Source organism: Rana temporaria, chromosome 2 (assembly GCF_905171775.1).
Source record: "Rana temporaria chromosome 2, aRanTem1.1, whole genome shotgun sequence".
Lineage (NCBI taxonomy): Eukaryota > Metazoa > Chordata > Amphibia > Anura > Ranidae > Rana > Rana temporaria.
This window is the reverse complement of record NC_053490.1, coordinates 346,271,801-346,295,640: the sequence shown is the minus strand read 5'-3', so window position 1 is coordinate 346,295,640 and position 23,840 is coordinate 346,271,801. Positions and strand designations below refer to the sequence as shown.

Genomic DNA, 23,840 nt, shown 5'->3' with positions numbered 1-23,840 from the left:
GCAGGCTGCAGTTTGAGACCCTCGGATTCCGGGGGCTCCTCTTTTTTTGAGTTAAATTTAAAATTTAAGATTATTTTTCTCAAATAAGTTGGATTTATTATAATTTGAGTATATCTCTAAATTAAATCCTTTTGTCTTGGAGATGTTCTCCCTCCCCTCATTGTAAGCATTGCTTTGGGACATCCCATATAGTAATGAATGCCGCTCTGTGTCCCGTGATGTAACGATAAAGAAAAAGATTTTTAATACAGCTTACCTGTAAAATCTTTTTCTTGGAGTACATCACGGGACACAGAGCTCCCACCCCTCTTTTGAGGACCATTTTGGGAGGCATACTGCTTGCTACAAAACTGAGGTACTCCTCCTATGGGAGGGGGTTATATAGGGAGGGGCATTTCCTGTTTGAAGATTGCCAGTGTCTACACCTGAAGGTACTCCATATAACCCATATAGTAATGAATGCCGCTCTGTGTCCCGTGATGTACTCCAAGAAAAAGATTTTACAGGTAAGCTGTATTAAAAATCTCTTTATTTGTTTTACTTTCTGCAATAATGCATATCCAAAAATAATTGGTTTAGGCCGATATATTCTTCTACATATTTTTGGTAAAAAAAAAAAACGCAGTAGGTGTATATTGATTGGTTTGCACAAAAGTTATCGCGTCTACAAACGGGATAGATTTAGGGACTTTTGTTGTTTTTTTTTTTTTTATTACTGGTAATGGGGGCGAGCTGCGATTTTCAGCAGGACTGCGACATTGTGGCAGACAAATCTGACCCCAAATGACAGTTTTTGGGGAACATGAACGTTATTACATTGATCAGTGCTAAAAAAAATGCACTGATCAATGTAAAAATTCCACTGGCAGGGAAGGGGTTAACACTAGGGGTGATCAAGGGGTTAAGTCTGTTTCCTGTGTGTGTTCTAACTGTAGGGGGGTGGGCTACCAGGGACATGACAGATCGCTGTTCCCGATCACTGGGAACAGAAGATCTGATATGTCATCTGGCAAGACTTTTATTACATAGGCAGTTCCCCGTTCTGCCTCTGTACTCTGCGATAGAGTCTGCCGGAGCCGTGTGCGCACTGGCTATCTCCTATGCAAAGAGCAACATACACTTATGGCTGTTTGCACAGGAGAGCCGACCTGCCGCAGTATAATGACTGCGGCTAGTGGTTAAAGTGGTATTTAACGCAAAAATCAAATTTTTCCAGCTTACCAATTCTTAGATGTGGTGGCTGCATTTGTTTTCTTTTTTAGGCTTTTCCCCCTCTGTTTTCACCTGGTGATCTGGCCAGTAACACACATCCTATATTGGAGTGCCCCCACTCTGGATTAAGGAGTACAGTGGGCACCTTTTGGATGGCAGCATCATCAGTCTGGAGGGAGGAAAGTGTTAGATGTACTGGCAGGTTTAATTACACAATCAAATTGTTCCAAGATGACAAAGCTGCTGCTTCATACAGTACAGGAAGTGAGCATTGTTGTTACTCTAAGGTTTGACATGTGTTACCAACCAAAAGCCATCTATTTACTGTTAAGCTGTAACAAATTGTTTTTACAAATTTCTAAAACGTTGTTTTCCTGGTTACTAGGTATTTGAGGTGACTATTTACAAAGAGGATTTGGAGGACACACAAAGCCTGAGCGATGATACAGATACTGATATTGGATCAGAGGTTTGTTGTAGTCATGTTATTACATATTGTTTCTGACATAGCTGGATCTTCCTGAAATTTTTGCAAAAAACTGTCAATCGGCTAGTGTACAAGGCATACTTTCACATGGATATCAACATTTTCATGGGTGAATAATTTTGTTTTTAGAGTCTTGAACCTGGGGGGAAAGCTCAAAGTTAGCTCTTTTTGGCTTGCAAGTGTTTTTGTTTTTGTTCCAGAAATGCATACAGCTTTAAATTTTACAACGTCGTGTGGTTTACTACTTTTTGAGATAGGAGTAAAGTGAAAAACTTACCCCAGTGTGAAAATGATGTACAAATAGCACATTCTGTTTTTGTCATTTCATTTTACACATTACATTTTATTGGTCTAAAGTGTTTTTCTGCATCTCTTTTCAGGACTGTTGGCAGTGTACAAATTGCCATAAATTTAACTCCCCAGGTAAACGTTACTGCTTCCGCTGCTGGGCTTTACGCAAGGACTGGTATGCAGATTGCCCCCGTCTTGTACATACCCACTCCACACCAGCACTTCCTGCCAAGGCAAGTTCCCAAGAAATCAACAGTGCTGTTGACATTCCTGACTGCCGTAGAACAGTGTCTGCCCCAATGGTTAGAGTTCGAGGACCTGAAAGTGTGTCGCACTTCTTGGAGCCACTGGACTTGGCATCTAATATGGGAAGCCTTTCAGAAAGTACTGACACACTTTTCAGCTATCATTCAGAGGAAACCTCACTGGAGTCTACCCGTCCTTTTTTGGAGCTCTGCAAGCTCTGCCAGCAACGTCCACGAAATGGAAATGTGGTACATGGCCGTACAGCTCACCTGGTGACATGTTTTCACTGTGCACGTAGTCTGCAGAAGACTCATAGTGGATGTCCAGTGTGCAAAAAACCCATACAGATGGTGATAAAAACATATGTGGCGTAACTAATGTACTCCCCTTTCTTTTTTTTTGTCTTTTTTTTAGGTAATGTTTGATGAAGCTCTTGGAGCCTATCACTAAATGGCTTTCTAATTTTTCGCAATATTCAATGTTTGTCTTTTTCTTTTTAAAGCACCTTTTTTCTTAAAAAGAAGCAGGAGAGTGATGATGTGAAATCTTTATGTGTTTATTTGGGTTAGTGGAATGTTGCTCATCCCACAGTCTCCAATTTTTTGACAATGCCCTATCACTGCCATAAATGTTTTTTCCATTGCATTGTTTTACTTCGCGACCATTAAAATATTTTGCAGTATTTATAAAAATTTTACACCATTGCAGAGAATATTTTATTTATATCTAGACTTTGTTCTACACTATATAATATCTATTTTTTTTCTGTGTGTGTCAGTGGCCAGTTGCTACATGCTTGTCATGACAGCTAAAAATGTTTTAGTACCAATTGCTCAGGCGTTTTTTTTTTCTATCTGTATTGTAAAAAAAAAAAAAGCTGTCAGACACATTTTTTGGAATAAATTTAATGGGCACATTTATTCAGCATCATTTTTTTCTTTAAAGTTTGAAGAGTTCACTTTGTGGAGAAAAGGATCTTTTCTAGCATGGTTTAATAGAAATGGTATGCAAAAGCTAAACGGCCAAAACCAGACGCAAGTAGACTGTTATTTATTTTCAAAAGACAATCTTTTTCTTTTACATGTTATGTGCATGCATGTCAAGCAATTTACACATATTACTGTCCCTAATGATGATTTGATCTGCTCATCAGTAAGTTGGAGAGCACAGGTCCCCCATGACAACATTTCTGGCAGGCCCCTCCACCAAAATGAAATAAATTTGCCAGTGGAAAACACCCTACTCATTGCATTCTTGTAGCACAGTGCCTGAGCTATACGAGTTAAAAGCGTGTATTACGGTATTTCTCTTCCGTTCATGGACAGACACAGCAGCAATTGACCTTAGGGTATTGTCCTTCCTTTCAGGAGATTGACTATGCAGAAATCAGCACTTTAAGTGTTAAAACACTTCTCAGAGTACAGTACCTCCCAGGGTCGGGTCCCCCGGGTACATCCCTCTCTCTGCCTCATGCAGCCCCAGTTTTTTTCTGCCTAGCGAAAGGCAATGACATGGCTCTTCTGGGCCCATGTGCTCTGGAGATTTTTTTTGCGATTTCTCGCTTTTATTTAATTTTTCCCTGCATTTTGGATCCTGGGATCTACAATCAACTGCCGACTAAGTGACCGGCTGGATCCTAGATCCTTGTTGTCCCCCCATGTTCGGCCATCGAGCGTGTGCCGGCCTTTAGCTATGTGCTGGGCTGTCCATAACATGCCCCGTTGCTCCAGGGGTGGCCGGTGAGCTATACGCTTTAGGGCACACATGACCGGTCTCTATGGCCATGTCAGTGTGCCGGGCTGACAGCCATGCCGTAACTGCGCAGAAGCTGGTTCTGTCTGGGATGCCTCCAGCCGGTGGTCGCAGGACGGGTAAGTAGTATCCCCTTGCCTTTGGCAGGGTGGTTCGGCTAGTGCATTCCTGGGGAGGTCGATCGGCGGTCCGCCCTACTTTCCTATCTCCCTTCCTCATCCTCCTTCCCCACATTCTGGGTGGTCGGCCGTGAGGTGGGGGGCTCTGTCCTGTGGCTGGGGGCTGCGGCTGCTGTCAGGGGTGCTGTGTCTTTTTTATTATTGCCATGTGTGCGGGGGGGCTCCATCAGGGGGATTTTCTGGCGTCCTTGGATATCAAGTACGCGTACCTGCATATCCCCATATGCGCAAAACACCAGAGATTTCTGCACTTTGGCGGTAGGAGAGGACCACTTTCAATTTGTGGCCCTCCCTTTCGGCCTGGCCTCGGCTCCACGGGTCTTCACCAAGGTGCTCGCTCCGATTCTTCAGGCTCAGAGTTAGAGGTGGATGTGTCTATCACCTGCCAGACCCTCCGGGAATTCGGTTGGCTGCTGAATGTCCAGAAGTCAGTGTTGGTACCGTATCAGCGCTTGGAATACCTGGGGTTGGTCTTGGACTCCTCGGAGGCAAGAGTGTTCCTCCCAATGTAAAAACTTCAGACACTGCAATCTGCGGTGTAGCGGTTGGCGACCCAGAAGTGGTCGTCGCTGTGCTTCTGCATGCGAGTTCTGGGTCTGATGGTGGCCTCCTTCGAGGCGGTTCCCTATGCTCAATTCCACACTCGAGTGTTACAGAGAGAAATTCTGTCACGTTGGGACAAGCTCCCTTCGTCTCTGGATTACCAGATCCGGGTGAGTCACCTGGTCAGGTCCTTCCTGGTGTGGTGGCTGACATGTCCAGTACTTCAGTCCGGGAAATCGTTTCTGCTGTGCCATTGGACGGTGGTCACGACAAATGCCAGTCTCTCCAGCTGGGGAGGTGTCTGGGGTGTCCAGTCAGCCCAGGGGCGCTGGACTCAGGAGGAGTCCCGCCTACCGATCAATGTCCTGGAACTCCTGGCGATCAGGCTGTGCCTCTACAAGTGGTCTCTGGGTCTGCAGGACTGACCGGTCAGGATCCAGTCCAATTTTTTAACCAGATGGGAAAAAAAATCCGAGGTGATCAAATACCACCAAAAGAAATCTCATTTGTGGGAACAAACTGATAAAAATTTAGTTTTGGGTACAGTGTAGCATGACCGCGCAGTTGTCATTCAAAGTGCAACAGCGCTGAAAGCTGAAAATTGGTCTGGGCAGGAAGGTGTATAAGTGCCATCCATGTATGGAAGTGGTTAATCACTTTTTTTGTAAAGGCTAGGCATGACAAGTTGTAACTGCCAGATTAACAAGATGACAACCTTGTAAGGGATGGAGAAAGTTTTACATTCGGAGTACTTTTAACCTGACAGAATCTGGGGGAGCTGTGCATAGCAACCAATCCACTTCTAACTTCATCTTCTTCGATTAAAGTGTTCGTAAAGTAAATTTTTTTATTTTTTAAATAAACCTGATACAGTAAAACCTTGGATTGCATAAATCGTTCCAGAAACTTGCTTGTAATTCAAAGCACTTGTATATCAAAGCGAATTTCCCCATAAGAAATAATGGAAACTCAAATGATTCGTTTGACAACCATTTATTCATAGGTCTTTCAGTTTATAGTCTATATAAAAACAGAAAATTGTATCATACTTACCAGTAATTTTCCTTTCCTGGTGCCTTTTCATGGCAGCATACCTGTGATAGAGCTCCGCCATGACTCCTCCTACAGGACTAGTGAATTGCATAAATTAAATGCATAGTCCCTCCCCCAACATTCTCCGTAATATAGAATACCGAGGGTGGGAGTGTATGCTGCCATGGATAACACCAGGAAAGGAAAATTACTGGTAAGTATGATACAGTTTTCCTGGTGCATCCATGGTAGCATACCTGTGATAAATAACTAGCTGCCACGGGTGGGATAATGCTTAACAATAAATGTTTAATTAGAAGAGGACATATCAGCCTGAACTGCTTTTCTTCCGAACTCAACAGTCGTGAGAGCTCCTGGATCAATATGGTAGTGTCTGAGGAACGTTTGGTGAGAAGACCAGGTGGCGGCCCTGCGCACCATCTCCAACAAAACATAAGCCCTTGCTGCCCAGGAAGCTGAGACTGCCCTTGTAGAATGAGCATTCACTCAGGATGGAGGATATTCTTCACCCTGTAGGCCTTCTGGATTAACTTTACAACCCAAGATGCCAGCGTTCTGATAAGCTTCTTTGCCCCTGTATTTACTGAACGGTACGATGAAAAGTCTCTCAGGCCTAGTACACACGATGATGACGCGGCGACGTGCGCGACGCTGTCATATAAGGACTTCCATGCATGCGGCGAATCATTGCGACGCATGCGGGGGATGGATTCGGACAGATTGATCCGGTGAGTCTGTACAGACCAGCGGATCAATCCGTTGGAATGGATTCCAGCGGATCGATTTCTTAGCATGTTAAGAGATTTTGATCCGCTATAAATCCATCCCCGGGGGAAAAAAAAAGTGGAAAAATATCCGCTGGATTGTACACACTAGGGGATCTATCCGCTGAAACCGGTCGGCGGATCAATTTCAGCGGATCGATCCTCTCGTGTGTACGGGCCTCAGAGTTTCTAAAGGGGTTGGGGCTTCTATGTAGGCCCTGAGCACTCTAGATACGTCCAGCTCACGACAAGACTCTGAACCTGTGTCTGTAAACATTGGTAGTGCCCAGGGTTCCAACGGGTGGCTTGGAGTAGCGACCTTAAATGTGAACCCTCGAAGGGGGCGAAGTTCCACCCTGTCGGGGGAACGAGGAGATGTGGTCGTCACCTATCCCTAAGGAGTGAAGTTCTGAGATCCTTCTGCCAGATGTAATGGCTAGCAGGAAAGCCGTCTTTAGTGTCAGGATCCATATTGCTACTTGTTCCACTGAAGGAAAGGGATGGTCAGATAGAACATCAAGGACCAGGGACATATCCCACTTGGGAAATGATCATCTGACTGGTGGACGAATCTTCAATACTCCTGAGGAAAGTGACTACCAAAGGATCCTCCGCCCATCTCTTATTTGTTGCGGCAGAGATTGCTGCTACCTGCACTTTGAGGGAGCTCAGACCAAGCCTCAGATCAAGTCCTGTCTGAAGGAAACCTAGAATATTGGACATAGAGGGAAGGATTGGAGCAAATCCATTTCTGGTAGCAAATGACAGGAACTTTTTTGAATATATGGCATTAGTTGCAGGCTTCCTGGCTTTTAGAAGGGTTGATATGACTCCTGGGGAACACCCTAGGGACTCGAACCTTCGCCTCGCAACCTCCAGATTCGAACATTCAACTTCTGAGGGTTTGGATGAACTAGACTGCCCTGCAACAGAATTTGAGGGAAAGGAGGGATCCTGATTGGAGAGCTCACACTGAGGCGCATGGCTAGAGGGAACCAGGGTCTCTTCGTCCAATACAGAAGTACTGCCACCACCTGGACTGACTCCCTGAGGAGCCTCAAGAGGAATTGGATGTGAACACCCATGCGATCCGATTATCATTCGCAAAAGGGTCCTGTGCGAGTCTAGTCCGAATGCAATGCGATTTCAGCCATACTCTGTTTCGCTGAAATTGCATGGCACAGACATCGCATGTGATTTGCACTGCAGTGCGGTTTAAATAACTTGCAATCTCGCACTATGCAGCCGCCCTTACCCCCCCTTTCACACTGGAGCGGTTTGCAGGCGCTATTGCCCCGAGGGCTTTCACACTGCAGCGGTGCGCTAGAAGGAGGGTAAAAAAAAGTCCTGCTAGCTGCATCTTTGGAGCGGTGTGTATACCTCTCCTCCACCACTCCTGCCCATTGAAATCAATGGGACACAGCGGCTATACCGCCGGCAATGCGCCTCTGCAGAGGCGCTTTGCGGTGGTTTTTAACCCTATCTCGGCTGCTAGCAGGGGGTAAAACCACACCGCTAGCCGCACAACAGCACAACGAAATTGGCAGTAAAGCGCCGCTAAAAATAGTGACGCTTTACCTCCTCCGTGCCCCCGCCCCAGTGTGATATGCCGTCAGTACAACAGGTGTGATCAATATTCTTTTCTTTTTTTTAAATCAAATAGGGTTTTATTGAAAAACAAAAAAGAAAGAAAAATACAACATGTATAAATGCAGTACAGTACACCCATCATTTTTTGCAAATTGGTCTTGCATCATCCAACCACTGATACATAACAGAAACTTCACTTTGCACCATACAATATTGTATTCCATGAAACATGCCCAGCTGCGCAACCCACATTTGGGGATATATCTAGCCATCACTATTGAAAGTATACCCCCAGCATCACTATTGCCTCACTCAGCCCCCTTTCCTCCTCCCTCCCTTTATAGTAGCAGACGATCCATGATGAAATCAACCAGAGCTAACCCAGGGAGATTCAACCAGCATGCCCAAATGTTTTCAAATTTCTTCATAATCCCTCTACGCTGATAGATGTATTTCTCCAATCTGATAGTATCACCCATTTGGTTTAACCATTCCCTCACCGCAGGGGGTTCTTCCGACTTCCAGTGCCTCAAAATACGTTTCCGAGCCTGGAAGAGAGCCCTATCCTAGCAGGCTCCTCCTCCGGGACGTTGTCTATGATACCCAGTAAGCACAATTTAGGATGCGCCTTCAGCTGAACCTGAAATACACAGTTAATTGTGTCCAAGACCTCCCTCCAATACAGATGCAACTTGGGACACCTCCACAACATGTGGATCAGGTCCCCGTGGTCCCTCTTGCATCTGGTACAGGAAGGATCCTTCCGCACCCCCATTCTCACCAGCCTAGCTGGTGTGTAATGTACACGTAGCAGAATAAACAGCTGGGCCACGTTTAGAGAACTTAAGGGGACTGCTACAAGCGCCTCCTCCCTTGGTCTTCCTCAAAGGCACCTATGTCTCTCTCCCACTTGGCTATGATCCCAGCAGTGTTATCAGGAAGGAATTTGGTGAGGGGCATGATATGAACCCTTTAAATGTGGTTACTTCCTTCATGTAGTTAAAGATAGGTGTAGGATTCTGAATCCAAGCGTCCCCAGTCGACTGAGCTCTCACCGCATGTTTGAGCTGGAAATAGTAAAATTGCATAGAAGCAGGCAGATTAAATTCTGTCTGTAGCGCAGAGAAGGAGTGCAATTTACCATCTCTAAATATTTGTGTCATATGTATAATACCGTACTTCTGCCACTTCTGCGCTTGTTTCCCCAGATGGGGCTATATCTAGTGAATCCCTCCACCTGCTGCAACGCTCTGAGTTTCCATACTTTCTGCATCAAATTGAAAGTGGGAAACAGCTTATTGGATTTGGCAAAACTTAGCACTTCCAGGCCCTCCGCCACCTCTCCCCCTGTTGCTGCCTTAAAAAGGTGCACTACCGGGTCCACCAAGTTAAGTACCTGAGTGTCTGTAGGGCTCAATACTCTCGCTATGTGTTGGAGTTGGGAGGATAAATAGTACAACCATGGATTAGGGAGAGTAAGCCTTCCTGCCTCCTTCGGGCATTGTAACTGTTCAAGTTTTACTCTTGCAGTAGAGTTTAGCCAGATAAATGACCTAAAAATAGAGTTAATGATCCTAAATTGTTTTAGGGGAACCACCATGGGGGAGTTGTGAAGTATATATAGAAGTTAGGGCATCAAGATCATTTTGAGTCTAAAGGATTGGGGGTAACCTGAACTTCCAGATACCTAAATTCCCTGGACACAGGAATGTCGAATAAAGTCGCTTTCCGTGGATCAGGTGTGTTATCCAACATCATAAGAGATGACTTGGTCCAGTTGATCACCAAACCTGAGTAGCGACCAAACGTCTGAATCACCTCCATAGCCTCCCGCAGGGACGTCGTTGTGTCATGATCAATTTTCAATGATTTGATTGACATTATAGCTTAGCATAACATAGGTTATTTTTACCAAAGATATGTAGCATTATAATTTTTGGCCCAGTTTTATAACAGAAACTAAGAAAAAAAATATATTTTTTTTTTTACAAAATTTTCAATCTTTTTTTAATTTCTATCGCAAAAAATAAAAAATCCAGTGGTGAATAAATACCATCAAAAGAAAGCTCTATTTGTGTAAAAAAAAGACACAAATTTTATATAGGTACGGTGTTTCATGACTGAGAAATTATCATTTACAATGTGAAAGCTGAAAATTGGCCTGGTTAGAAAGGGGGTAAAGGTGGTTAAAACAGTTAACTAAATTAAAATAGAGTTTTCTGTACTAAAGGTAGCAACATATTTTAGCACAGGGGGCTTTTTTTTAAGGTGGAGCCCTGGCGACAGGTCTGGAACGGTTCCTCTATCAATTAGGGGTGTACAGGCAACTGTCTTTCTCTCTGGGGATTTCTCTGCAGCCTGCTCACTGATCCAGGCAATCTGAAGGCCGCCTTTCAGCTTCAGTTGGCGCTGGCATAAAGTATCTCAGAAAGATCCCCTCTGGATGTTGCCTTGGATGTTCCTGCAACTTTACAGCTGATCTTCCAGCTTCTTGGTAAGCCAGAACCATCCAGAATTTTTTAAGGCTTCTTCTAAGCCTTGGAAGTTTTAACAGCATTTCCAGGCTGGGTCACTCTCTGCAGGCAAATACCCTGCTACTCTCTGCTCTTACCCTTATATACCACTCTCGGCCCCCTGCTGGTCAGTCTTCTTAACCAGAGATTGGCTGAGACTGTATTTCATTGCCAACTCAGACTCTGCCCTCTCATGATTACTATGTTTACAGAAAGTTTTGTAAAGGTGGGGAGACAGGTAAGTCTGCAGCTGCAGCATTTAGAGTAGGTAAACACAATTACCGTATTTATCGGCGTATACCACGCACTTTTTTGCCCTGAAAATCAGGGCAAAATCGTGGGTGTGCGATATACGCCGATACCCGCTTTCCTGTGCCGAGTTTGAATACTGCGCCGGCATATACCGAGCGCAGTACATTCGTGTATAGTCAGGCAGGCTCGGCTCCTCTCGCACTCACGTCCTGGACATACAGGACGTGAACGCGAGAGTAGCCGAGCCTGCCCGACTATACATGAGTGTACTGTGCTCGGTATATGCCGGCACAGTATTCAAACTCGACGCGGGAAGGATGCCGGACCCGACGAAGAGGACACCCGAAGCCGCAGACGGACGCCGGACCCGACAAGGCCGCCGATGGACGCCGCGCAAGACACCAAAACTGTAAGTACAAAAATCTCTTTTCCACAGGAATGCGGGTCCACTTTAGGGGTGCGCGCTATACGCCGGAGTGTGCAATACCCCGATAAATACGGTATGTCACCACTTCTAAAAGCAGAGCCAAAAACAAAATTTGCCTCACTTATTGCACCCAAACTAGGAGGGTGCTATATATATATATATATATAATACACACACACGCGCAGTCCTGATCAAAAGTTTAAGACCACTTGAAAAATGGCAAAAAATCATATTTTACATTGTTGGATCTTAACAAGGTTCCAAGTAGAGCTTCAACATGCAACAAGAAATGAGAGTGAGACAAAACATTTTTTGAGCATTTAATTTATTGAAAATAACGAATAAACTGAAACAGGCTGTTTTTCAGCTGATCAAAAGTTTAGGACCACACCTCCAAAACAGAAATCCAACTTCCAAACATGAACTCGTAATGAGTAGCTCCGCCGTTATTGTTGATCACTTAAAAAATTTGTTTCGGCATGCTTGATGCAAGCGTTTCCGTGAGGTGAGTGGGAACATTTCTCCAAGTGGTGAAGACAGCCGCACGAAGGCCATCTACTGTCTCGAACTGTTGTCCATTTTTGTAAACTTCCCTTGCCATCCATCCCCAAAGGTTCTCAATTGGATTTAGATCAGGGGAACACGCAGGATGGGCCAAAAGAGTGATGTTATTCCCCTGGAAGAAGTCCCTTGTCCTGCGGGCATTGTGTACTGTAGCGTTGTACTGTTGAAAAACCCAGTCGTTACCACAGTCATGAGGAATGCTCTCTGCAACATCTGGACATAGCCAGCGGCCGTTTGATGCCCCTGCACTTCCTGAAGCTCCATTGTTCCACTGAAGGAAAAAGCACCCCAGACCATTATGGCGCCCCCTCCACTGTGGCACGTAGAAAACATCTCAGGTGGGATCTGCTTGCCATGCTAGTAACGTTGGAAACCATCAGGATCATCAAGGTTACATTTTTTCTCATCAGAGAATAAAACTTTCTTCCACCTTTAAATGTCCCATGTTTGGTGCTCTCTTGCAAAGTCCAAAAGAGAAGTTCTGTGGCGTTCAAGGAGACATGGTTTTTGAAGACGTTTTTTGTTTTTGAAGCCCTTCAGTCTCAGATGCCGTCTGATGGTTATGGGGGTGCAGTCAGCACCAGTAAGGGCCTTAATTTGGGTCGAGGATCGTCCAGTGTCTTGATGAGAGACCCTGCTTATGCAGTTCAGCAACCGGACCATGTTCAAAAAGGGAGAGTTTTTTTGTCTCTGCCATCACAACGTGTGACTACCTGACAGAAAATGACAATGAATCCACATATTTGCACTGATTTGGCCTTTTAAAGGCATGTGGTCCTAAACTTTTGATCAGCTGAAAAACAGCCTGTTTCAGTTTATTCGTTGTTTTCATTATATTGAATGCTCAAAAAATGTTTCGTCTCACTCTCATTTCTTCTTGTTGCATGTTGAAGCTCTACTTGGAACCTTGTTAAAGCGGAGTTCCACCCTATTTTACAACTTATCTGCATTTGTTTTTACACTGCCCCCTTAAATACATTTGGGGTGTTTTGTTTTTGTCTTTTAAAAACTCACGTTTTTATCTGTGAGTGTCTTATTCCCCCGCCGCGGCGGAATGGCCCCCCCCCCCCGCCGCATCCAGCGCTGCTATGCCTCCTGGGATATGTGTGTTATCATCCCCAGGCTGGGCTGAACATCGCAGCCGTGGATGAACATCTCGGGGGGCGGGAGGGAGGGCAGTGCCGCCCATAGAGGTGGTGTCCTTCCTCTTCTCCCTCTCCAACTCCTCCCCCGTCCTAGCTCCTCCACCCGTCCTAGCATCGCCCCCGTCCTAGCACCGCCCCCGTCCTAGCTCCTCCACCCGTCCGTCACCGCCGCCCCCGTCCTCCTCCCTCCACCACCCGCCCATCTGCAGTCTGTCTCCGATGCACGGAGATACAGATCATCAGGCAGAGAGAGCGAGTCTCACTGTCTGATAGATCTGTATGTGAGAGCACCGAGCATAGTACAGCCCTGCCTCCCTGTACAGCCCCGCCTCCCTGTACAGCCCCGCCCCCCTGTACATAGAAACAGAGCTCTGCACTGTGTGTTACAAGTCTAGTGCAGGGAGGCGGGGCTGTACTATGATCACTGTACTCACATACAGACCAGTCAGAGATCCGCTCTGTATGCCTGATCATCTGTACCTCCCCCCACTCTGCACTAATGTTGTCACCGCACCAATGTCACGCACTGACATCACCGCACCAATGTCACCGCACTAACATCACCGCACCAATGTCACGCACTGACATCACCGCACCAATGTCACGCACTGACATCACCGCACCAATGTCACGCACTGACATCACCGCACCAATGTCACGCACTGACATCACCGCACCAATGTCACGCACTGACATCACCGCACTAACGTCACCGCACTAACGTCACCGCACTAACGTCACCGCACTAACGTCACCGCACTAACGTCACCGCACTAACGCCACAGCACTAACGTCACCGCACTAACGTCACCGCACTAACGTCACCGCACTAATGTCACCGCACTAACAAAATGAATTTATTGACAGTGCACATGTCTGGTATATGTATACACACCACATATATAACAAGAGATATATATCATCTTGTTATGTAGATATATCTGCACAGGAACAAATTATTTCTTATATTTACTGGTTCCTGGAAGGAGGAGGGGAGGTTTGCATAGATAAGGGGCGGTAACTTCCTCTGGCACTCCCATTGCTATTGAAACCTGATCTGAAACCATTACACTGCTTGTACAGCACTGAGCATGTGCGAGGCTGAAATCCAGGAAGTCATACAGTCTGGCTTCATGATGCCCACACTTAAGATGGCCCCAGTCAATTTCTGTTTTATAAAGTGTCTAAATGCTGTAACAACCTAACAAAACGGACCTTCGTTTACAGACTAACTGTAGTAGAATACATTCAGCTTGTGTATTACAGAGGTATTTCTATTTAAAAAGTTTTTTTTTTTCAATTTGTGGCCGGAACTCCGCTTTAAGGTCCAACAATGTAAAATAGGATTGTTTGCTATTTCTTAAACTTTTGATCAGGACTGTATGTATGTATATATATATGTATGTATGTATGTATATGTGCACACACACACACACACACACACACACACAGTGCCTTGGGAAAGTATTCGGGCCCCTTTAACTTTGCAACCTTTTTGCCACATTTCAGGCTTCAAACATAAAGATACTGTATAAAACAATTTTTTTTTATTTATTTTTTTAAGAATCAACAAGTGGGACACAATCATGAAGTGGAACGAAATCTATTGGTTATTTCAAACTTTTTTAACAAATAAAAAACTGAAAAATTGGGCGTGCAAAATTATTCAGCCCCCTTAAGTTAATACTTTGTAGCACCACCTTTTGCTGCCATTACAGCTGTAAGTCGCTTGGGGTATGTCTCTATCAGTTTTGCACATCGAGAGACTGAAATTTTTGCCCATTCCTCCTTGCAAAACCGCTCAAGCTCAGTGAGGTTGGATGGAGAGCGTTTGTGAACAGCAGTTTTCAGTTCTTTCCACAGATTCTCGATTGGATTCAGGTCTGGACTTTGACTTGGCCATTCTAACACCTGGATATGTTTATTTGTGAACCATTCCATGTTGTAGATTTTGCTTTATGTTTTGGATCATTGTCTTGTTGGAAGACAAATCTCCGTCCCAGTCTCAGGTCTTTTGCAGACTCCATGAGGTTTTCGTCCACAATGGTCCTGTATTTGGCTCCATCTATCTTCCCATACATTTTTACCATCTTCCCTGTCCCTGCTAAAAAAAAGCAGGCCCAAACCATGATGCTGCCACCACCATGTTTGACAGTGGGGATGGTGTGTTCAGGGTGATGAGCTGTGTTGCTTTTACGCCAAACATAACGTTTTGCATTGTTGCCAAAAAGTTCGATTTTGGTTTCACCTGACCAGAGCACCTTCTTCCACATGTTTGGTGTGTCTCCCAGGTGGCTTGTGGCAAACTTTAAACAACACTTTTTATGGATATCTTTAAGAAATGGCTTTCTTCTTGCCACTCTTCCATAAAGGCCAGATTTGTGCAGTATACGACTGATTGTTGTCATATGGACAGTCTCCCACCTCAGCTGTAGATTTCTGCAGTTCATCCAGAGTGATCATGGGCCTCTTGGCTGCATCTCTGATCAGTCTTCTCCTTGTATGAGCTGAAAGTTTAGAGGGACGGCCAGGTCTTCGTAGATTTGCAGTGGTCTGATACTCCCATTTCAATATTATCGCTTGCACAGTGCTCCTTGGGATGGTTAAAGCTTGGGAAATCTTTTTGTATCCTTCAGTATCTCGGACCTGCCTGGTGTGTTCCTTGTTCTTCATGATGCTCTCTGCGCTTTAAACGGACCTCTGCGACTATCACAGTGCAAGTGCATTTATACGGAGACTTCATTACACACAGGTGGATTCTATTTATCATCATTAGTCATTTAGATCAACATTGGATCATTCAGAGATCCTCACTGAACTTCTGAAGAGAGTTTGCTGCACTGAAAGTAAAGGGGCTGAATAATTTTGCACGCCCAATTTTTCAGTTTTTTTATTGGTTAAAGTTTGAAATATCCAATAAATTTCGTTCCACTTCATGATTGTGTCCCACTTGTTGTTGAATCTTCAAAAAAAATTACAGTTTTATATCTTTATGTTTAAAGCCTGAAATGTGGCAAAAGGTTGCAAAGTTCAAGGGGGCCGAATACTTTCGCAAGGCACTGTGTGTGTGTGTGTGTGTGTGTGTGTATATATATATATATATATATATGTATATATACACACACACACACACACACACACACACACACTGTGTGTGTGTTCGCTAGCCCCAGGTTTCTACCCCCTTTTGCCTTCTGAACTACCATAATTCTTCATGGCATAGATTCAACAAGGTGTTGGAAACATTCCCTAGAGCAGTGTTTCCCAACTCCAGTCCTCAAGGCACACCAACAGGTCATGTTTTCAGGCTTTCCATTATTTCGCACAGGTGATTTGATCAGTTTCACTGCCTTAGTAATTACCACAGCCGTTTCATCTGAGGGAAATCCTGAAAACATGACCTGTTGGTGTGCCTTGAGGACTGGAGTTGGGAAACACTGCCCTAGAGATTGTGGTCCATATTGACATGATAGCGTCGCACAGTTTTGTTGGCTACATATCCATGATACAAATCTTCTATTCCACCACATGCCAAAGGTACTCTATTGGATTGAGATCTGGTGACTATGGAGGCCATTGAATTACAGTAAACTCATTGTCATGTTCAAGAAACTAGTCTGAGATGATTTGAGCTTTGTGACATGGTGCATTATCCTGCTTTAAGTAGCCATCAGAAAATGGGTACACTGTAGTCATAAAGGGATGGACATGGTCAGCAACGATACGTAAATAGGTTGTGATGTTTAAATGATGCTCAATTGGTACTAAGGGGTCCAAAGCGTGCCAAGAAAATATCCCCCACACCATTGCATCACCACCATCAGTCTGAATGTTGATACAAGGCAGGATGGATCCATGCTTTCAGGTTGTTTACACCAAATTCTGAGCCTACCATCTAAATGTCAGAGCTTAAATGGAGACTCATTGGCCCAGGCAGCGGTTTTTCCAATTGTGTAGAGCCTGCACGAATTGTAGCTTCAATTTCCCGTTCTTAGCTGACAGGAGGGGCACCTGGTGTGGTCTTCTGCTGCTGTAGCCCATCTGTTTCAAGGTTCGATGCGTTGTGCATTGAGATGGTATTCTGCATACCTTGGTTGTAACGAATAATCATTTGAGCTATCGTTGCCTTTTTATCTCAAATCTGCCCATTCTCCTTTGACCTCTGACATCAACAAGCCATTTTCGTCCACACAACTGCCGCTCACTGAATATTTTCTTTTTTGCGGACCATTGCCTGTAAAACCTAGAGATTGCGTGAAAATCCCAGTAGTTCAACAGTTTCTGAAATACTCAGACCAGCCTGTCTGGCTCTACAAGCATGCCACGTTCAAAGTCACTTAAATCCTCTTTCTTCCCAATTCTGATGCCCGGTTTGAACTTGAGCAAGTCATCTTCACTGCGTCTTAATTCATTGAGTTGCTGCCATGTGAATGGCTAATTAGCAATTTGTGTTTCCAAGCAATTGAACAGGTATACCTAATAAAGTGGCCAGTGAGTTATATTATATCCAATACACACATTCTATACCTACAAGCTGCTTTGTTTAATCACCTCCCCCCCTCGGTTGGCAGGATTCTGTAGTAGGAAGATGATGACACAGGCTCGCATATATCATACGTTTTTTTTTTTTTTAAGTTAGTGTACTGAGAGGGGGAGGGAGGCTGGATGTGTTGTGTATTGTTTGGGTCTGGGCTACAATCCACTCAGTCCTATGGCTATTCGCATCCCAGAATTCCGTGCCTGTAAAAGATGAGACCTGAAGAATGGGTACATCTAATCCTTAATATACCTTTCTTTACTAAACAAAATGCTGTACCTACAAACTACTTAACATTTTAGGAAAATAATCCATTACATACAGAGTATCACAAAGTATGCATACAATATACACATGCACAAGCTATCTATCCTTTCTAGCAAATGAGCATGGACAATGTATGCGATAGGTATACGCCAAACATGCCATCTTCCTGGTGATGGTGTCTTCTTCCTTTTATCCAGGATCCAAAATGGCTCCCGTCTTCTGGATTACCAGATTCAGTTGAGTCAACTGGTCAAGTCTTCCCTGGTGTGGTGGCTGACGTCTCCGGTGCTTTGGACCGGGAAGTCATTTTTACCTTGCCACTGGACCGTGGTCACGACGGATGCCAGCCTCTCCGGTTGGGGGGGGCGTTTGGGGCACCCAGTCAGCCCAGGGGCGCTGGACTCAGGAGGAGTCCCGCTTGCCAATCAATAAACTGTAGCTCCGAGCAATCAAGCTGTGCCTTGCCAGGTAGTCCCTGGATCTGCAGGGCCGACCGGTCAGGATCCAGTCCGACAACGCCACGGCAGTGGCGTACGTCAACCATCAGGGGGGCACACGGAGTTCAGCTGCAGCGACGGAGGTCGCGCACATCCTTCGGTGGGCCGAAAGGTCCGTTCCGGCTCTATCGGCCGTGTACATTCTGGGGGTACAGAATTGGCAAGCCGACTACCTAAGTCGCCAAACACTAGACCAGGGGAAGAGAAAATAGGATTTTTGTACTCACCGTAAAATCCATTTCTGAGTTCATGGACGGACACATCACCCACCCCTCCTTCCCTCGACCGTGGGCTCCAGGGACAGCCCTGCTGGGTGGCTTCAAAAGAGGTGCAGGCTTCAGTTACAGCCCAGGATTTGGTGACCCCTGGCAAATCATCATTTGACCCCCGAGGGGGTCCCGACCCCCAGGTTGAGAACCACTGATTTAGAGAGACACCCTCATGCTTGGCACTGGAATCAAACACCACTCTAATCTGCCCTGGCTTCTTAGGGTGATAGACCCCAAATATGGGTAAGTACCAACATTCCTCTGAGTCTTTGAGATTTGGGGCTATCTTAGCATGACCATTCTGGAATACTTTCTCCATGAAGGAAAATAAATGTTCTCATCTCTGGTTTCCTTTGAAGATTGTGTCTTAGGAAAGCGAGTTCTCTGTTAGGAAATGTTGTCTTTGTGGCTAAAAGGGAAGAGGTGGAACCGAGTTATTAGTCACGTCTTTCTCCATACTCCTTTCCATAACTTCTGGAAAGAGCCTATCCTCAATGGACATTGCTACCTGGTTATCTTCCTTTGTTCTCTTGAACACCGTGCTTCCTAAGTCGCTTTGGTCGTCGTCATAGGTATTGCTGTCACAGAAGGGACTTAGGAAGGGAAGAGGTACAGGGTTAACACTTAAAGTGCTTTGTTTCTGCCTAACTCTCCTGGAGGGAAGCGGATATAACCCTAAGGTCAAAGGCTGCTGTGTCCGTCCATGAACTCAGAGAAATGGATTTTACGGTGAGTACAAAAATCCTATTTTTTCAAAAACGTCATTTAAAATTATCGTGTGTGGGCTTCACATCATTTTTCAGGTTCTGAAAAACGACCAAAAAAAATTTGAACATGCTGCATATTTTAACGTTGTTTTAAACAATGTTGTTTTTCGGGTTGTAAAAAATAATCTTGTTTGGGCTAAAACGACAAAAAAAAACGCGCATGCTCAGAAGCAAGTTATGAGACGGGAGCGCTCGTTCTGGTAAAACTATCGTTCATAATGGAGGCACATTCATCACGCTGTAACAGACAAAAATGCGCGAATCGTCTTTTACTAACACAGAATCAGCTAAAGCAGCCCAAAGGCGAATGGAACTTCCCCCTTTAAAGTACGTGTTGTACGTCACCGCGCTTTGCTAGATAATTTTTTAAAAACTATGGTGTGTAGGCAACATCGTTTTAACGATGATGAAGTTGGGAAAACATAGTTTTTTAGACATGCTGAAAAACAATGTTTTTTTTCATGCTGAAAAATTATCGTGTGTATGCGGCATAAGATCTAACACCTTTACTTTCCAAGTAAACACAGAAGAAAAACCCTTTGCCCGTAGAGGTGTCCTGTCTACCATAAACAGTCTGTATGATTCTTTAGGCTTTGCAGCACCTGTCACCATCCAGAGTAAAGCACTATTTAGAGACTTAACCTGTGAGTTGTTAGATTGGGACAACCCTCTCCCTACCGACAGGAAGAACCTATGGCTAGAGTAGAAGGACTCACTATAAACTCTATCCAACCTTAAAATTCCACGCCCATATGCTCCTCTGTCATTGCAGATGTTCAGATGCAAAGACTTTGTGTGTTTGTGTGTTTTCGGATGCTTCCGTAAACCATAGACACTAAAGGACAATGCCACATGGGGTTTGTAATGGGGAAAGCAAAACTTGCACCATACCCAGGCTGGAACTTTTGTGCTGCAAATTCCTTCTAACTTGGACGTTCTCAGAGTAGGATACTTGAGTGAACAAGACTGCACGTGGATTTTCAACCCACCTCACTCTTCTCATATGGGAGGTGTTTGGGAGAGGATGATAGGCATAGCTCGCAGATTTCTTGACTCTATCTTCCTGCAAGTAGGAACTGCAAAGCCTACTCACAAATGTTTAATGACATTTATGGCAGAGGTTTCACCTATCATTAACGCCTTTGTCATCAATTTCAAGTGACTCTGAAAGTGGTTGAAAAACCTTAGACCACTTTAACCCATAGGTAAGCCTAGATTAAGGCTTACCTGTAGGTGCAACAAATATCTCCTCAACCTACACGGTTTAGGAGAGATTTGCAAAATAAAGGCACCAATGTCTATGGCGCATGCGCCGTAGACAATGGCGCACTGAGCGTGGCGTTACTAACGGCGAACATGCCGTTGGTGGTGGCACCCGCAAGCATGTGTGGGAGTGACGTCATCGCGGCTCCGGCCTGTCACAGCGCCAGAGCCGCAATATGCGGAAGCCACTCATGGAGAGATGGTGCTGACGGAGGAAGTGACCGAGCACCGCTGCGGGGGCTTCGATCTCAGGTAAGTACTTCATAATGAGCTAGTATGCTATGCATACTAGCTCATTATGCCTTTGCCTTGTAGTGTGTTTTTAAAAAAAAAAGAGGGTTTACTTCCTCTTTAAGATCCAGTGGTCCTGCCATGTTACTCATGCAAAAGACTAGTCTTGCCGGTGCTCCAGCTGGAGAGTTTTGTGAGAAGGACCTTTACAAACGTCAATGGAGACAAGTACAAACCCTTGCCAATATCTTCTGGAGCCGGTGGAGGGAACAATATATATCTACTCTACAAGTAAGGAGAAAGTGGTACACTGAAAAGCCTAATCTTAAACCTGGTGATGTGCTCATGAAAGACTGCCAGACACTAAGGAATATGTGGCCTTTAGATCTGGTCACCAAAGTACTCCCAAGAAAGGATAACCGTGTCCGTAAGGTCAAGATCTTCCAACAGAATGAGGCTAAAGTATTTTTAAGACCAGTGAACGAACGTGTTCCGTTGCTTTCTACGGAGGACTCTGTTAGTGACGTCACTTGCCGTCAGGCGTGGAGTTTTCTGTCCACCAGATTTCTATTCTGATTATCTGTATCTGTGCTGTGAAAATAACATGTAAAGTTTGTAATTTACATAAGACAATTATTTGTGGAGTGCAGGCGCCATCTAGCGTTCTTTTTTGGTATTGCTTCAGTTCTGTTTATTTGATTACTGTATGTGTAGTAAAGGAAGTTGTTAGTAAGCAGGGAATTCTGGGTAGAATCTTCACTGGAAGTGAACCAGCCACCATTCTTTGAGAAGACACTGCAGGAAGCAAGACATGTCTTGCTCAATCTATCGCCATCACCCCTTAGAGAACTTAAAAAGTATGTTTTTATTATCTCATCTTGTATTGTATACCATTGTTTCTGCTATGTATGCTGTATTGCGGGGATATGCAATTAGCGGACCTCCAGCTGTTGCCAAACTACAAGTCCCATGAGGCATAGCGAGACTCTGACAGCATCAAGCATGACAGGCAGAGGCATGATGGGACTTGTAGTTTGGCAACAGCTGGAGGTCCGCTAATTGCAGATCCCTGCTGTATTGTATGCAATAGTGTACTTATTGCACTCTATTTCTGTTATTTTGTAGTTTCACCTGGCTTGTTCTAATAAAATTGAGATCAAAGAAATATGGTATCTGAAGTTTATAGGACAAAAAGGTTTAGCTGTCTGCCCTAGAAACAGAACACAGCCAGCATCCAAGACTTTCATTCCAGAAGCTCCTTTTCAGCACGGACCTGTATTAAGGTTGATAGTAGTGATTGGAGGGAATTGGCTGACCAGGATGCAGGCTGATTTACTCTACTCGCTAAAAGCTCTGGGGTTAAAGGAAACCACTTTCGTGTACAGGTTTTGTGATCTATTTATCATGCCTAGTGCCTTCACTTCCATGCTACATGATTAGAGACCCTGCCTTGGCTGCCTGCGTGTCTCTAGCCCAAGCCCACATGTCTCTAGCTTCTGCTCAGCAATATGTTTTTGTTGTTGCATTTTAATAATTAATACACAATTCGTCACACAGCCTTGAATATTATCATCATGACCACCATGTGCATTATTGCATAATCCTCAAACAGAATCCTGGTCTTTTTCCCAAAACTGAGCATGTTTTCCTTCCCCCTGACCAGCAATGCAGGGGATCCTGTGATACCTACAGTAGTAATTACTGCTACACTTTGTACACTATGTTTTACATTGCATTGTTCTGACTGCTACATTCAATGTGCTGTGCAGTTTGTTACATAGGCCTGACCCCTGCATTCTATACATTCAGAAGTTGCTCATTGCTGTGTAGTTTTCACTACTAAGTAAGGAAGTTAGGCTCAGACGAATAGGGAGGTCTCTGTGTATATTCTTTTTGAAGAACAATGGAGTATTGTGTATAAAATATGCAGGCTCGCGCTCTATTCAACCATGCTTCTGTAGCACCCTCCTAGCGTAGGATACTGGGTACATTTAGTTTTTGTCTCCTTCTGCAATCAAGGGAGCAGTGATTGTTTGTTCAGGGTTTCACAGGCTGGGAGTTTGCTTCCGCCTGTCTCTAGAAGAAGCTTCTAGAGCTTAGGGAGTGAGACTCCAAATAACCAGTCTAAATATTTGATTAAGGCCTAGCCCTGGACAGCTCCCTGTCGGTTTTTTACTTTCTTGCCTTGTCTCTTGTTTCTGGTGAACCTTGAACTCTTTGCTCCTCCTATGAACTTTCTGATTTAAGCCATGTCTCTGCACTTCGGGTTTGCCACATTATTGTGCTCTCTCCAGCTGATATCTTGCTCTTTTGCATACCTGCAATATCTGTTGCCATCTCCACTACCACTCGTTATTGACCTTTCGCTTGTTCCTTGTCTACGTTTACACCTAATTCCAACCTGCAACCACTTGCTACCGACCCTTGGCTTGTTTACTGACTAAACTTATGCTTGATCCCTAATTTCTATATCTACTACTGGACCCGGCTTGCTCACCTCCTGGTGGAGCATTCCTGAAGGTCACAACCTGGTGCTAACATGCAGAAAAAAAACAGCTCAACCATCAGGAGCTCTAGTGAGTATCGGTGTTTAGACCATGCACCTTGGATGAGGCCACGGCATTTGCCAGGGTGATCGCTCAGATGATGGTGGAAAGCTTACTTAGGAGAAACAGGAAGTGAGAAATTCAAACAAAGAAAAAAAACATTTAGAAGGGAAATGGAAGGAAAAGGTAAGTGAACCAACAATGCACTAGCTTAAAGGAACCTATTTAGAAAATAAGACGAACGTTTACAACCCCTTTAAGCATCATTAATATTACTGCTCCTTTAAAAATCTTTTTTAAACCTTTTTTTTTTTTTTTGCATTGGTACATATTTCCCAGGGCAGTACCCGGGCCCCCATACCCTTTTTATGGCCAATAACGTGCATACAAGCCTTCAAAATGTGGACTTTTAATTTTTCATAGACTTCAATGGGGCCCACGCTTC

The 23,840-nt window shown here is 44.6% G+C and overlaps 1 protein-coding gene across 1 annotated transcript in view; it reads left to right on the top strand.

Moving 5' to 3' along the window:
• The window catches only part of MDM4 (MDM4 regulator of p53), a 284,489-nt gene extending 281,333 nt beyond the window's left edge, over positions 1-3,156 (top strand). Inside the window, exons 10-11 of the mRNA XM_040337591.1 lie at positions 1,598-1,681; positions 2,080-3,156. Coding sequence (XP_040193525.1) covers positions 1,598-1,681; positions 2,080-2,610 — 615 coding nt within the window. The 3' untranslated portion in view covers positions 2,611-3,156. The remainder of the gene's footprint in view (positions 1-1,597; positions 1,682-2,079) is intronic.
• The last annotated feature ends 20,684 nt before the right edge of the window (positions 3,157-23,840 follow it).